At 41.7% G+C, this 16,669-nt stretch overlaps 1 protein-coding gene and 1 long non-coding RNA gene across 2 annotated transcripts in view; one reads left to right on the top strand and one right to left on the bottom strand.

Annotated features, from left to right (window-relative positions):
* Nucleotides 1-16,669, bottom strand: part of LOC149454520 (uncharacterized) — an 86,696-nt gene that overhangs the window by 17,963 nt on the left and 52,064 nt on the right. The window lies entirely within an intron of this gene.
* GAK (cyclin G associated kinase) overlaps nucleotides 1-16,669 on the top strand; it is a 142,081-nt gene that overhangs the window by 89,254 nt on the left and 36,158 nt on the right. Inside the window, exons 21-24 of the mRNA XM_089687442.1 lie at nucleotides 3,339-3,836; nucleotides 13,631-13,792; nucleotides 14,502-14,639; nucleotides 15,230-15,352. Coding sequence (XP_089543568.1) covers nucleotides 3,339-3,836; nucleotides 13,631-13,792; nucleotides 14,502-14,639; nucleotides 15,230-15,352 — 921 coding nt within the window. The remainder of the gene's footprint in view (nucleotides 1-3,338; nucleotides 3,837-13,630; nucleotides 13,793-14,501; nucleotides 14,640-15,229; nucleotides 15,353-16,669) is intronic.

Below are 16,669 nucleotides of genomic sequence, written 5' to 3'. Positions count from 1 at the left end.
ATCCCCTTATCTCCTCAGGTACTCCCAGTTCCTTTTTAACTAGCTGCTGTGCTCTTGGGAATCCACTTTATCAAATATCTGGACAGCATTCTCTTGAAGAATCACTCCACCATGGTCATAGTTGCCAAAGTGCAGCAAACAATACAGACAGTGATTCTAAGCCTACAGAAGTCTGCATTGGATCCAACCCCTGGGCACGGCCCAAACTTATGTGTTTCTAACCCGAAAATGAGTGATGAGCCTCCGAGCTCATATGTGAACCCTGCGCTCCAAAAAGCTTCCAGTGGTCCAATTCTTCATGAGGGTACAAAAGCCTCATGGTTGCCTCATTCTGGGTGTTTATCACCCATTTACACTCCAAGCCTGTGCAGCTCTGTGTAGTGACTGCATGGGACAAGCTCTGGAGTCTCTGGAGTGGCCAGAGGGCCTATGTTCCACTATGGTGATTGGACTCAGGGAAGTTCTTTCTCCTGTTAACCTGGATGGTTCTCTCAAATGTTTCCAGCTTGTTGGGCTGGCATCCTCTTTGGACAACAAGGTGGACAGGTTTATGGCCAGGATAAGTAATCCAAAGGTTTCTGCAGTGGATGCACTGGTGACCCCCTGCAATCTGTTCTGGCTGATATATGCCTTCCGTTCACTAAGAATTCTTCCTTGACTGCTTCCCAGGATCGAGATAACAGACATTCCTCCAGTCCTACTGTCTTGAGCACCAGTCTACCATTCTGCTTCACTGTTGCTGGCATTGACAGCTTGCCTATTGAAATCCAAGTCTGTTGCAGGGGCGGACTGACAACTCATGGGGCCCCCAGGCAATAGGGGATCATGGGGCCCCTGTGTCCTTGCCCACACTTAAAAAAGCCTATAAAAAAGGTACCAGGGGCATTTCATGGGGCCCCCTACTGACCTCGGGCAGTGCCAGAGTGCTCGAATAGTCAGTCCGCCCCTGGTCTGGAGAGATCAGGGACTCCTCATTATTCCTTTTTACTAAAATGGTTTTATCCTTCCACCTTAACCAGGTCATAGTCCTGCATTCTCTTGTCCTGCTCCAAAGCAACCCAGAGAGGTCTCTCTGTATTGTAAATGTGGTATGCACAATACAAATATACCTTTTGGCCACTGTCATACGAACTTTAGATTCTCTGCTTCTCTTGCCTGCAGACTCTTGAAGGGGCTATCCTGCATCTTGTTCCACCAACCCTAGTGGATTAGGTGGGTCATCATTAAGACTTATGCCTTGAAGGATAGGAATCCTCCTTTTCCTGCTAAAGCCCACTCTATTTGTTCAGTTGGTGTCTGTTGGGCTTTTCAATACTAGGCATCTGTTTCTCAGTTTTGCAAGACCGCCACCTGGTCTTCTGTTCGCGCATCTGTGAAGTTTTACCGGATGGTTGTTCAGGCCTGTGTCGACACCAGTTTCAGCCATAAGGTGCTTCAAGCTTCTCTCTGAGTTTGGAGCCTGATTCCCTTGCTCTGGGCCTGTTAGCATTGCTTGCTGTGTTGCCAACCTTCAGTTGTATTGGGTGTATGGAGCCAATCACAGATCACTGTATTTTGAGCTGTCATGAACTTAATCCATGACAGTTCAAAGCAAACATTGCATTGCAGGTGCAATAATCTTTATTGCTCCTGCAATGCAAACTGTGAAAAAAAAAAATCCTTGATTACCCCCCATAGTACAATGTTACTATGGTAACATTGTACTACTCTGAAAGTTTTTTTCTTTTTGTTTTTTTTTTTTGCTAAATCGTAAAAAAAAACAATATTAAGAGAAATTTTTTTTGTTTAGCTACTTGCCACTTGCCCGTCCACAATGTGTGCGTGAGCAGCGGCTCTGGGCAAAGCAATGTACCCTTACATCTCTTTCTATTTCTGGGAGTGCGTATGCATACCCACTCCCATGCCCCCACCCCCCACCGCTGCCCCCTGTGCCGGTTCAGGGACAGAAGAGAGAACACTGCACTGAGTAAAAGCAGTACATTTTACACACGTCGGATTAGCACATTTAACCCTTTGTTCGCGCTGTCACCCAGCCAGTGCCATTAGCACAGTGTCAGTATATAGAATCTTTCACTGATCACTAGTACTGCCACTAGCGACATCAGATAGCGTCCGGGTCAGTAAGCTCCCCTCCCAGCCAGGGTCAGCTAGCATTAGATTGCCCTCACAGTATCGCACTCACGCCGTAGGTTGCTGATCTTCGCCATTACTAGTATAGTGTTTGTACGGATCAATATATTGATCACGAATCAAACTATACTAGTGGATCCCTTGTATTGTGTTCCCAAAAATGCAGTGTTAGCAGGATCAGCCTCATTCGCTGGCAGGACTTGCGTTTCGCATCTCCGTTGTTTTTCATGAAAGATTTGTATGAATTGATTGTGGGCCAAAGCAATTTATACGCACAACAATACATGTGGTATCCCCATACTCAGAAGAAGTAGCAGAATGTGTTTTGGATTGTTATTCCACGTTTATCCATGGCATGCATGAGCAATATATCATGTAAGTGACAACTTTGAGTAAAAAAAAAAAAAAATTATCATTTTCCAAAAAGGGGTCATTTGGGGGGAGTTCACTGCCCTGGCGTTTCAGCACCTCAAGAAATGTGATCAATCAGAAAGTAAAAGCTGTGTAAATTCCAATATATATACCATAGCTTGTAGACGCTATAACGTTTACACAAACAAATTGATCTACACCTACTGGGATTTTTTTTTTTAATTTTAAACCAAATACATGTAGCAGAATACATTTTGGCCTAAATTTATGGCTAACTTTGAATTTACTGGATATTTTTATAATCAAAAGTAGAAAATATCGGGTGGGGGGGGTTCAACTTTTTCTGTCCTTTCTTTTTTTTTCTTTTTTTTTTTTATACCACAAAAAATAAAAAACCCAGTGGTGATCAAATACCACCAAAAAAAAATCTTTGAAAAAACAGACTAATTTCATTTTGGGTACAGTGTTGCATGACCACGCAATTACCAGTTGAAATAGCACAGTGCCGAAAAGAAAAAAAAAAGGCCTGGTCATTAAGGGGGGAAATCTTCCAGAGGGCAAGAGGTTATGCATGTAAACCTTGGTATTCTTTATAGAAGATAAGCTGTGAGGTGACCTTTTATATCTCTGCTGGGAAGTAGTTAATTTAATATTGTAGTAATTCAACTCTGCTCTACAGGGCATTTATACTTATCCAGAGAGCTTAACCCCAACACACGCAGTATCATTTTCAAAGATTTGAATACAATGAACTGCTGGAATTTTATAATTGGAGCACTACATTTGTATACTTTGCTGTAAGTCTTACACAAACCTTTTTTGGATTGTTGTTTTAGATCAAATGGAAGGACAAGATGTTCACATTGAGGCCCAGGAGTATTCTTCTAAAGAGGAGATTGAAGAAGGCACAAGTGATAACAAAAGTGAACCTTCTGATGAGGAGTTCTATGACTTTTCCCAAGTGCACAGTGCATTGGAAAGTGAAGAACGAGGATTAGACAATGTAGCAGATGAAGTAAACACTACAGATATGTTTGAAGCTGACAGTAATACACAGCTGCCAGAGCCAAAAGAAGAAGAAGACGAAGCAGATTTGTTAGGCCTTCATTCAGCTCCTGTAACTGCAGAAACCAGTACTATACCTGGAGAAATTAAGGGTTCATCTAGCAATGCAGCTTTACTAGACAATCTCTTCTCTGACAATTTGTTCAAGGAGGATTTAAAAGTCGACATCCAGACTGATAACTTACTAGGATCTGGAGAGGACTATTTCTTCAGCAAAGAAACCTCAGCAGAGTCTGGTTCCTTATTCAACGCCTCAAATTCTGCTTCCGGTATGCAGCAGTATATTTGTAGTCTTTTCAGTGTGTTCTTTTAGATATGCATGTGGATCATTTATATAAAATTCCATACACTTTAATTTTTAACAACCCTCCCTTTAAATCCTGGTCATAGTAGTTATCTGTATATAAGAACAGCTTCTGAAATTCTGGTCCTTCCTTAGTCTTCTCCTTTCCTGACCTACTGATTGCTCAATGAAAGAGCAGCAGCACAGTGATGAGTTGAACCCCATGCATTCTCTTCCTGCAAGCATCTTTATAGTGTATACCTGAGAGTACTCCAAAGTAGTTGAGTACTGACCCTCCCACTTCAAGTTACTTAAAGTTACCTGCAAAAGGTAATGTAAAAATAGATTCAGGTGTTTATACTAGACGTGTATAGTGTGTGTGTGTGTTATATTTTTTTCTGAATACATAACTAGATTGTTATTTTATACTGGTATCTGTAAGATCTTGCATGCAAGAGTTTGCATTTATTTGTGACTTTATTATTACAGAGTACTGAAACTAGTTAGATAATGCACCATTTATAAACATATGTATTACCTGAAATATTAGCTCTTTTTCCTTCAGCCTTCCTATATACAGCATGGATTGATGAATTTTCCACTGTGACTATTGTATTTTGACAGCCTTGCCTGCTACCTGGCAAAATACCTAAACCGTGGCTGCACCTGACTGAATGCAGCCAGGTTTTGGCCTTTTCTGGGTGCAGCTGGGTTTTGGCTTCTTTGGTTGTTCAATCCAGGGTTGTCGTGCGGGAGGTAGCTGACAGGGCCACCCACTGAATGGAATTTTCATAATGTATGGCCAGCATTAGACATGACAGTAAGGTGAGATGTAACTGCTGTAGATGGATACAGCAGGAAAATCTAGGTGATTTGAAAATGCACTTTTCGCAGCTCTTCTGATTTTTGACCATAGGGTTTTTATCGCCACCTACATGAGTAGGACACTGGGCAGAAAAAGAACACACCACCACCTATGGGCAGTCCTAGCTGGTGTAAAACCCCTCTCTGCTATAGGCAAGCCAGTTATTTCTTTTTCAGGAGTTCCCTGCTGGAACCTGTAGTTCCATAGCTTTTTTTTTTTTTCCTTTTTTCTCCTTTTTTCCTGGGATTTTTTTCTGCAGAGATTTTCAATCAACAGCCAGGCTGGGTGATAAGCTAGATAATCTAGATCCAGTGGTCTCCCCAGTCTGGCCAGCGGGCGCACGCAGTGGGTCAGCTGCAATAGCCCCATTCTGGTCCGGGGCGGCCAGCCAGTTAAATATTTTGTGGGGAAACCTATGACTGGGTGCTGGAGTCAGTGTTACACTGGCTGACATCCCCCCCCATTCGGTGGAGAGGTGGATCTGTCATGGGAGCCTTATCTGCATGCTCCGCTGGATCGGTAAATAAATGTTCCCTCCTTTCCCTCCCCAGACGGGGTGTGTGAAGTGAGTGCTCCCCTGGAGTGGTTGGTCCTGCAGGGGTTCCCTACTCCCCCTGGCTTCTGGTATTTCCTCTTGTCCCACCTGGCAGGCTCCCTCTCTTCCTCCTACAACCCAGTCCCTGGTGCTTGGGCCTACTTTTTCTGGCACCCCTGGCTGGGAAGTGGGCCTTCTAAATGGTCTTTGCGGGTTCTTCATGGTAGGTGTCCCCTATAGGGGTCCAGGAGGCTGCATTGCAGCTGCCATGTCCTTTACTGTAGCCGGTGGCCATTTACTTGGTGTTCCGGCAGCTATATTAGTGGACAGGAAGAATGGCCATTTTATGTTGGACTTTCCCATTGACTTGTATGGGAGCTGACTGAAATGCATGGCATTTTCTTGTAGCCACGTGAAGGTGGCCATCTTGCCAGTGATCCCCATTGACGTCTGAGAGCTGGCTAGGTAAGTGCATGGTGGCCACGTTTTTGGTTGCCAGGCTGTAGGAGGGTGTACTTTCTGAGGCACGGTCCGCACAGCAGTATCCACAGGCGACATCCATGTCGGCACCCACAGTGCTCCACTGGTGATTTGGTGTGGTGGGAAGTCCTCCCTGGGGTACCTCCCATTGTGCTGTAGTTTACCCTGCGGGGGGCGGGGGGAGGCATTTGTTCTCCCCCCCCCTTCCCCTTGGGTGTCCTAAATTTTGGCAGTGCCTTGCCTAAGTTGGTTGGCCATATGGAGTCTTAGGCACACATGTCCCCTCCTGATCCCCTTAGGGAGGCAGCTGGTTCCTCAGGGTTCTCTGTCCCTCTGGACGTGCTCTCAACAGTCCTGGAGATGTTCATCTTCTTGGTGGAGGCAGTGTTCGAGTGCAAGGTGAGCAGGACGTGCTCCGTGACATCACCTGCATCTTCGAACATTTTTGAGCCCTAGTGTGGCTCTGCCGCTGCAGACTCTGCATTCTATGCGGGCCCTGAAGATGTCTGCCCTGAGTCGTCGGATAGTAAGGTAGCGTCTTCTGCCTCTAATTGCAAAAGAGGAAGTGCTTGTGACTGCAATAATTACTTTGTAAGTAAGATGTTTAAAAATGGGGACTCTGCTGGGGTAGCTGACGACGCGCCTGCCCCTTTTGGTACACACAAGCCGGCTAGGTCCATTTTTTCCTTAACTCGTGTATTTTGATAAGTTTATTTAAAAAGAATGGGAATGCCCGAAGCATCCTTTTTGTGGTTCCAAAGCACTTTTCAGTACGCTAGCCCTTTCAGGAAGCCCTTCTGAGGAAGTGGACCTTGCCTCTGTGCTGGATCCCCCCCATTTTGAGGTTGAGTAAAGCTGCTGTGATACAGGTGGAGGAGTTTCCCTCCTTTAAGGATCCTGCATCCACTGAATGGTAGTCACGATGGGTGCCAGCCTGTCCAGCTAGGGAGTTGTCCTGGGTTTGAGACTGGCACTAGATCGCTGGGCTCTGGAGGATCTTTGGCTACCCATCAGCAGCCTGGGCCTGCAGGTGGTCAGGCTATCGGGGCTGTCAGGCTCTCGGTCAGGAGTCAATTGGACAATTAAACAGCAGTGGCTTAAGTCAACCACCAAGCTAGAACGAGCAGTGCAGCAGCTGGAGGCATTACTCATTTTGCAGTGGGTGGACCAGCATGTTCTCGCATTTTTGCCGCGCATGTCCCAGGCATTAAGAATTGGCAGGCAGATTACCTCAGTCGGCAGACAATGGGTCAGGGGGAGTGGTCCCTACACACGAACCTGGATTGTTTCTTAGATACGCAGAATATAACTGGATACTAACATTTATAGGTAAGGTTGATCCAGGGATCTTTGATTTTGCATACTTGAAGGATAAGGAAGCAAGTTTTTTCCCAGCAGGAGCAAATTGGATCATGCTTTACTGGGTTTTTTTTGCCTTCCTCTGGATCAACTGTGGGTATAGGATTATAACTTTTTTTTTTTTTTTTTCTATGGTTGAACTGGATGGACTTTTGTCTTTTTTCAGCCAGACTAACTATGTAGCATTGATGGGCACTGACAGGTGATACTGATGGGGCTACACTGGTCATCGGGGCACACTGATCATCAGTGCCCTGATGATCAGTGTACATGTCCCCTCTGAGTAATGCCGATTACCGGCTCTCCTAACGAGCTGTCAGCGTGACAGCTCGTGAGGAGACAAATGTCAATAACTGGCATTTCCTTATTTATATGCAAGCAGCTGTGATTGGACACAGCTGATCACATGACAGAGCCAACGTCTTCGGCTCTTTCCGTTGATCGGTGATCCGCTGTGTTCCAGGGAGACAGCGCACCACCGATCGCCGTGCTGTGTGCCCCCGGGGGTGCGCACGTGCGGTTACAGTGGGAGGACGTCATATGACGTCCACCCAGAGCGAGAGAACTGCCTTGCACCTGTCGTTTCCTTATATGGTGAGCGGGATGCGGTTAGGATACCTTGCTTTTGGTTTTCCCAACCCTGCTTGAGACACTGCTTTGGGATGTGCCTGTGATCAAGAAGCAGAACAGCTGTGTCCCATCAATGAGCATAAGTTCACCGCATGCTGCTTTTTTCCTGCACAGAATTGTACTGGAACACAGTAAAAACCATCAGACCTCAGTGTAGTAAACAAAATAAAAAACAGGCAAGGGAAGCAAAGAAAAAGCATTGTGTATAGGATTAAACCGCCAAATCCCTGATCAACTAATATCACACAGCTGCAAGTATTAAAGAGGGTATCCTCTCTTAAAGGGCTAAATTCGAAAGGATACTGCACTAGGTGAGCCGTTATATGATGTACAAAAGCACTATGAAGACCCTCACACCTCTGAAAGGCGATCAAACTTTTAAAAAAATCAATGTGAATACACTAATCTTGAGTGTGCATGGAAAACAGTGATGTATGGTCAAATTAACAAGGAATTTCATTCATATGCCTTATGAAAACCCTCATACCTCTGAAGAGTGATTGAGGCTGAAAGTAAGTTAATTGTTGTTACACAAAATATATTCACCACAGATACAAATAAAAGGCTTATGAAAAAGTGTCAAAACAATAGCTAATTGTCCATATAGACATGTAATATAGTCCATATATAGAAAAAAAAACTCCACAATCGATGATAATACTGTAGACAATCCTCTAGGTGCAAATGTGGATAAACTTGCTTCAAATGGTCACTAAAGTGCATACCACTACCAAATATTCGAATGGAGGCTTACCAGAAATGGAGACCCTTTAATTACAGGGGATCCCAACCAGCATTATAATGTAGTGCACTAGTAGGCTTTCCGTGTCATGCCCAGAACATGGATCTTCCCAACCTCCAACTTGAATGTGAACTTGAAGTGTAGTGCCAAACAAGATCATGAAAGCAAAAACATGGCTCTCATAGTGCAATACGTATCAAAAACTTCTTTATTTGTGCAAATGGAATCCTACTTACATGCTGTAGAACAATTAAAAGCATTCACATAATGCATTTCAAAGATGGCCGACAGCGCAATGATGTCAGAGGGAGGCTCCTCCCGGGGGGGTTTCGTCATCAAAAGACGTCCTCTAGGGGCTACATAGCCTCCCTCTGCCACCGTGCTTAAATAAGGAATATCCAAGCGTCGATTTGGAGGACAACCAGCACAAACTGATCACTGGTAGTGGATAACATAGGAAGTGAACCCAAGCCTCAAATTCACAATTCCATCCATTGTTTAAACAGTACAAAAAAGAACCAGCCTGCAAACCTAGCCGCAACCTGGAATTTAAAGAGCTGTTCATAATAGCCAAATCTATAAAAAGTGGCCAGACTCGCATAAGGACATACAGAGCTGCAAGGTCAGTATAGGAAGTTAATCCAAGCATCAGTTTGACAATCCTATCCATCAATATGTGATACCAGAAGAATCCAGTGTGAAAACCAAGCCTCAATATAAGGATCAAAAGTGACATAAATAGTGGCCAAACACATATGTAATGACTAAATCCACATGGTATGGCCAAATCGCATATGATAATGAAATTTGTAGATAATATATAATTATGTATAATGAATCTAATTATCCAGATCAGGTTTAGAGGTTACTGCTCCAAATCAACAAAATATATATAAAAAGAGTGCACATCCACACTGCCATCTAGTGTGCATAAATTAATATACATGGCAATCAGTAGAATATACAATTTCCACTCTCAGATATTAAATACATCGAGAGACCTATCCAATCAAGATAGTCAAAAATAGGTTCTATCATATGAATAACTCCATCAAACACAATATTAATAAGATATTTAAAAATTAATATATAATATAAAATAATGAATAACATGTTAGATTATTATAATGTATGTCCTATCCTCATATCTAATCAAGATATCTAAAATTAAATTGGTATATACGAACAACCACATGGAGACACAGACAGAACCACTAAAATAATTGGATAGGTCCAGCAGGCATTGTTAATAAAGGCATTGATGTCCCAATCCTGTTCATACCATGGAGTTCATAAATGTAACGTTATATATCCATTTAGTTTCTAATCTAGAGATTTCCCTCCTAATGGCGCCACCACGCCAATGTGGAATTCATTTGTCAATTCCCAAAAATATTGTTGCTGCGGGATCCTTATGAAATGTAGCATACTGTTGAGAGACACTATGTCCCTTAAATCATCGTTTGTTCCCTACGTACTCCTTCATTCTGATTTACAAAGTACGAGTGGTTCTTCTAATATACTGGAGGCCACACGGGCATTGAAGGAGGTAAACCACATTAGAGGAAGAACGTGACAAGGGGCAGAATGTCATGTTCTCTAGAGGTGGCCGTTGACCTAAAAGACAATATGCCCCTACGTGAACAGTTATTGATCTGACAAATGGTGTACTTTTGCATCTAAAAATATCCTTTGAGATTTTGAAAAAAGGTAGAACGGCTGGGAGGGTCGTACATGTTTGGAGCGATTCTACTACGCAATGATGGAACCCCTTTATATATAATTCTAGGTCCAAAACACCATTGTTATGCAAAATATGCCAGTATTTGTGTGTGATTTTTTTTTTTTTTTTGATAGAGTGATGCTAAACAGAAAAAGAAGTTATGAAAGGACGCCTATTTTGTTCAATGTTCTTTTTCCTAGTTGATACCTCCTAAAGAAGGTCACTCCTATCAACCTGCTCAACTGAAATTAGGTCTCTATTGAGGCTAGCCATGTCATAGCCTTTTTCTAGAAATCTGTTCTTCAATAACAATGCCTGTGTATGGAAATCCTCAATATTGGTGCAATTTCTCTGTAGTCTTAAAAATTGGCTACGTGAAATTGATGTTAACCATGGCTCATAATGGCAGCTGTCAGTAGGGATGTAGGCATTGTGATCTGTGGGTTTGAAGAAAGTGGAAGTGATCAATCCTTATCTAGAAATCCTCAGATCCAGAAAATGAATAGCTATTTGACTGGTTTCATACTCCAATCTAATCCCTCTATCATTCTGATTTAAAGAGGTCATAAATGCTCGTAGGGACTCAAAAGTGCCATCTCCCAGGAGGAGGATGTCGTCGATCTACCTGGCCCACAAAATGAGTTGTGAAGCCTGTGTAATACCAACGATGTCCTCCTCCCACCTGGCAATAAACAAATTGACCAGGCTAGGAGCATACTTAGCTCCCATAGCAACACCTCTCTGTTGTAAATAATATTGATTGCCAAACCAAAAATAGTTATATGAAGCTGCAAATTTCACGAGTTCCATGATGAACGATTTCGGCATCATGGGAAGATCTGATCCATTGGCCAGATAATGGTCAACTGCTTCCAGCCCCAAATTGTGTGGTATAATCGTATAGAGGGACGCCACATCAGCAGTGACCATCCATCCATCCATCCATCCCTATTAAGTCTCTGTTTGCTTAACAAGTTAATAACCTGTTTGATATCCTTAAGGTAAGAAGGAATATTTTTCACCAAAGGTTGTAAGAAATTGTCAATGTGTTCGCCTATTCTCGAAGTGATGGAATCTATTCCACTGATTACAGGGCATCTCGGAGGATTGTTAGTATCTTTATGAATTTTTGGCAAATACATGACTAGAGTGCGGGGAGCCAATGGAATGAGATAGGCCTTTTCTTTTTATTTAGGATGCCCTGTGCATAACCTGTCAATCTTACCTAATTCCTTTTTATAGCTATTTACTGGATTATTTTTTAACCACATGCTGCCCAGCCACTGTAGAAATACGGTGTGCAGGGCGGCATGGCTGGGCAAAACCACGTTTTAAAACGTGTTTTTTAAAACCGGTAGGGGGCGCGCCGCCGCCCTGCCTGTCCTGCCGATCACGGCCGCGGATGTCAGTCGCCGGATCACAGCTGGTAGTTACCGGCTGTGTCCCGGCGATTAGCGGCAATCAGTGACAGAGAGCACAGTAGCTGTGCTTTCTGTTAGTTCCCTGACAGCTCCTAACACGCTGATCGGGACAGAAGAGTTTATCTGTCCCAATCAGCGGTGTTCCCTGCAGTACACACCCCCGCCCCCTAGTAAAACACTCCCCTCACACAGTTAACCCTTTCACTGAATAATAAAGTTAACCCCTTCCTCCCTAGTGCCATTAGTACAGTGTCAATGTTTTTTTTTTGCACTGATCACCGTATTGGTGTCACTGGGGATGTCAGTGACCCAAGTCAGTTCCCCCCCAGTGTCAGAATGTCCGCTGCAGTCCCGCCATAAGTCACTGATGGCCGCCATTATTAGTATAAAAAAAAATTAAAAATCCTGTATCTTTCCCGCCATTTGTAAACACTATAACTTTCACGTAAACCAATTAATTTACATGTATTGGGGTTTTTTGTAGCAAAGACATGTCGCAGAATGCATTTTGGCAGAAATTTATGACTAAATTTGATTTTAAATTTTTTTTTTTACTGGACATGTTTTATAGCAAAAAGTCCAAAATATTGTTTTTTTTTTTCCTCAAAATTGTCAGCCTTTTTTTTTATAGCGCAAAAAAAATAAACCGCACAGGCGATCAAATACCACCGAAAGCTCAATTTTTGGGGGAAAAAAAGGATGTAAATTTCATTTATGTACCATATTGCATGACCGTGCAATTGTCCGTTAAACTAGCATAGCGCTGTATAGCAAAAAATTGGCGTAAATTGCAGTATCTATACCATAGTTTGTAGACGCTATAACTTTAACACAAAGCAATCAATATACACTTATTGGGATTTTTTTTTTGCCAAAAACATGTAGCAGAATACGTTTTGGCCTAAATTTATACCTAACTTTGAGTTTACTATATATTTTTTATAGCTGAAAGTAAAAAATATCGTTTTTCTTCAAAATTTTTGGTCTTTTTTTGTTTATAGTATGAAAAATAAAAAGCGCACAGGTGATCAAATACCACCAAAAGAAAGATCTATTTGTGTGAAAAAAAAGACGTAAATTTCGTTTGCAAGCAGCATTGCATGACCGTGCAATTATCAGTTGAATTAGTGCAGCGCCGAGTAGCAAAAAGAGGCCTGGTCATTAAGGGGGGTAAATCCTCAGGAGGGCAAGTGGTTAATGTTGTATACATATCTTTATCTGCCAAAATCCTGTCCATTTCCTTATTGTATGAATTTTTATCTAAAACAACGATCCCCCCGCCCTTATTTGCTGGCCGAACCACCAATTCTTTGTCATTGTACAATTATTGTATGCCCTCCTCTAAATTGTGTTGTAGTTGTGGTTTAGTAATGGTAAGATGATGTCCACCCAGAGCGAGAGAACCGCCTTGCGCCCGTCATTTCCTTATATGGCGAGAGGGAGGCGGTTAGGATTCCTAGCTTTTGGTTTTCCCAACCCTGTTTGAGACACTGCTTTGGGACGTGCCTGTGGTCAAGAATCGGAACAGCTGTGTCCCATCAACGAGCGTAAGTTCAATGTAAAACTAGTTCCTGCAATTCTGTGAAGGAAAAAGGACAGCATGCTGCTTTTTTCCTGCACAGAATTGTATTGGAAACACAGTAAAAAGCATCAGACCCCAGTGCAGTGAAAAAATACAAAACAGAAAGGGAAGCAAAGAAAAAGCATTGTCTTGATGAAAATACACTTGCCTTGAAATCATTAAAAATTCCTTTTAAAAGCATTCGAAACCTTCATGTTGCCTTTTGTGTCCTTTCTTAAATACTAAACATGTTTGGGGAATAGTTACCTGCAGCCTTGCTGCTACATGAGTGGTATAAATTAACTGCACTTCCATTTCTTGCAGTAATCTAGCTTTGCAGCAAAATGTAAAGGAAATAATTTTATTCACTCGGCATGTTAACTGTTTCTGAATAATAATTTTACATTCATGTTTTGTTGGGTTCTGTATAAAATGTAGATGCATTATTATGTTTTTGATAACAGATCCATTTGACCCATTTGGCATAAATGCATCAGAAAACAAGTCAGGAGGTCCTGAGCTATTTGATTGTTTCTTGAGCCCACACTCTGCTTCCACTCCTAATGTATATCCTTCTGAAAAAAATGCTCCAACCTCTACCTCCAATGTGGACTTCTTAAACCTAGGTAAGACTCAAAGGGCCAAAGTTAGTCCGATGAGCTCTGTACATATAAGGTTTGGTGTGGTAAAATGTGTTTAATTCTTTTTGAGGTTCTGGCCAATAACAAAGGTTCTATAAGCTCTATTTCAGTAATTATGGATACACATGAGCAGGTGTTTACTAAATAGTTTTTTTTTTTAATTTTATCGTTCCGAACAATATACTTAAAATGCTAGAAGTGTACACTAAACACATTAATGTAATGAATTGATCCATATTATTGAAAAAATCTAAGCCATCATATATGATACTTGATAAAAATCCCCTGAACACATGATGCCTATGAGCTCTCCCATTCATACCTGCTTGTCAAATGAGGGACCATTGCGCATTGACTTAAGGTATGACCCGGTTTTACCTGCATTCTGCACCATGTGGCTTGAAGTCAGCACCTGTCTTGAAACACAATGCAGGCTTCTGTACAAGAAGGGAGGCGTAAACAGCATTGTATACCTTCTGTTTATTGGGAATGTGGGTTATTGATAAGTATTTCTGCTGCAAAGGGAGGTGAGACCTGTTTTAGGAACACTGTGAAGGATGAGAGTTGCATTGTTGCTCTTACATTTTTAGTACTGGCTGTTAGATTTTGGAAGTTTCCCAGGCACATAGTTAGTCACCCCATTTTGCAATTATTTAAATTTCTGTGGTGCAAACATTTTTTTTTTCTGTTATAGATCATTTACCAACACCTCCGCTAAAAATAGTTTCATCTGCAAGCAACCCAGATCTTCTGGGAGGATGGAATTCATGGGAAGAGCCTTCTAAAACCAACAATCTCTTTCTTCCAAAACTTAGTAAACCAGCATTTGAAGGTGCACTTTATATCCTACACTAGGTCTACTGTGTATTAGAGCTTAAAATATAAGTTTGGACACATTAACAAAAATATATTCAGTATATCCTTGCAAGGCATGCACATTTTATGTTTTTGCCTTGTAAAAAAAAAAACACAATGAAAAAAAAAGAAATACCCATTGATCCTGCCAGGAATCCACTCTTGACTTTCTGTAGTGATCTAACAACTTTGCCTCTGCTGTATTGAAATACCAAGCAGCATTCTTAGCTCCACCTGAGTTCTCCTCTGAACAATGCCCCCCCCCCCCCAATCTGCATAACATAAGAAGAGGTGTTCTTTAGTCTATTAGAGGTGAACTGGGCAAAACCAATAACAATGCTTCGAACTTCAGAGGCGTGGTTTCAGCTTATTATAGGAATTTAGGAGCTCAATGATTTAATGATTTATTGGTAGGCTCAACACTCTTCTGTACTAAGCAGCACAATACAATGCCTTTTTTAATATGTTTCAAATTTGCATCAAATATTCAAATGTACTGTTTGTTTTATTGATCTCCCCTCAAAGTTTTGACCAAAGTTTTTTTTTTTTTTGTTTTTGTATATATAGGTCCTGTCTTTACGCCAGCCAGTCAAATGAGTACATCTTCAAGTTCATCCTTTAATCAGGCGAAGTCCTCAAGTTTTGACCCATTTGCTGATCTTGACAATCTTGGTTCTTTCCAAGCTAAAGGTAGTTATATGGATTATGTTGCAGAAACCTTTTGGTTACATCATTTATTTTCTTTGCAGAGGGAACTGGTTTGGCAGCAAATGTTAATAAGGTGACTTTTGGCACCTGAGATCTAGTGACTACTGCATTGTTTATAAAACTGGGACAAGTCATAACCCCAATTCTGAAAAACTTGGCACTCTGTGTAAAATCTACATAAAAACAATGAATTGCAAATTTCACAACCCATATTTTATTCACAGTAGACAATAGAAAAATATACCAAATGTTTAAACTAAAAAAATGTATGGTTTTAAGCAAAAAATATGTTCATTTTTTAAATTGATGGCAGCAACACTTCTCAAAAATGTTGGGACAGTGCAACAAAAAGCTGGCATGGTAATTGGTACGAACATGGAAGAGCAGGAAAAACATTTTGAAACTAATTTGGTTAATTGGCAACAGGTCAGTAACATGATTGGGTATAAAAAGGGCATCTTAAAGAGAGTGTCTCAAAACTGAAGATGGGCAGAGGTTTACCAATCTGTGAAACGCTCCATCTAAAAATTGTGGAACAATTTCAGAATGTTCTTCAATGTAAAATAGCAAAGACTTTAAATATATCACCATCAGGAGGCATCACTAAATGGCGGACCATGGTCTGTATCCGGACTGAGTGACAGTCCAATCCAGGTTGCCACGGTCCCACTGTTTAGGAGCTGGGTCGCTATTTCTTTCTGTCCTGGCTGCCATACATCCCTCTCCTGCTTCTTTCCCAGACCTGGAACCCTATCACCCTCGCAGCAGGGCATAGGACAGTTGAGGCGGCAGGTCTGGACAGAGGGCAAAGGCTGCAAGCGGGTGATTGGTTGGTAGGATGCTGGGTGGTCCTAGCATCCAATCACCAGCTTGTTAAAGTGTTACCACACCCACAACAGTAAAATCAGTCTATACAGTTAGGTTCATATATATTTGGACATAGGAACAATTTTCATACTTTTGGCTCTGTATGCCACCAGAATAAATTAAAACAAAACAATCCAAATGAATTTGAAGCGCAGACTTTCAGCTTTAATTCAAGGGGTCGAACATAAATATCACTTACAAATTGTAGGAACTGCAACCATTTTTATACACAGTCCCTCCATTTTCAGGGGCTCAAATGTAATTGAACAAATGAATATAATCATAAATACAATGTTCATTTTTAATATTTTGTTGAGAATCCTTTACTGGCAATGACTGCCTGGAGTCTGGAACCCATGGACATTACCAAAGACTGTGTTTCCTCCTTTCTGATGCTTTGCCTGGCTCTAACTGTAGCTGTCTTTAGTTGTT

Source organism: Staurois parvus, unplaced genomic scaffold, assembly GCF_062004578.1.
Source record: "Staurois parvus isolate SC_StPar_1 unplaced genomic scaffold, SC_StPar_1.0 ptg000425l, whole genome shotgun sequence".
In the NCBI taxonomy this organism is placed as follows: Eukaryota; Metazoa; Chordata; class Amphibia; order Anura; family Ranidae; genus Staurois; species Staurois parvus.
The sequence above is the reverse complement of the archived record's forward strand: the minus strand, read 5'-3'. Positions and strand labels throughout refer to the sequence as shown.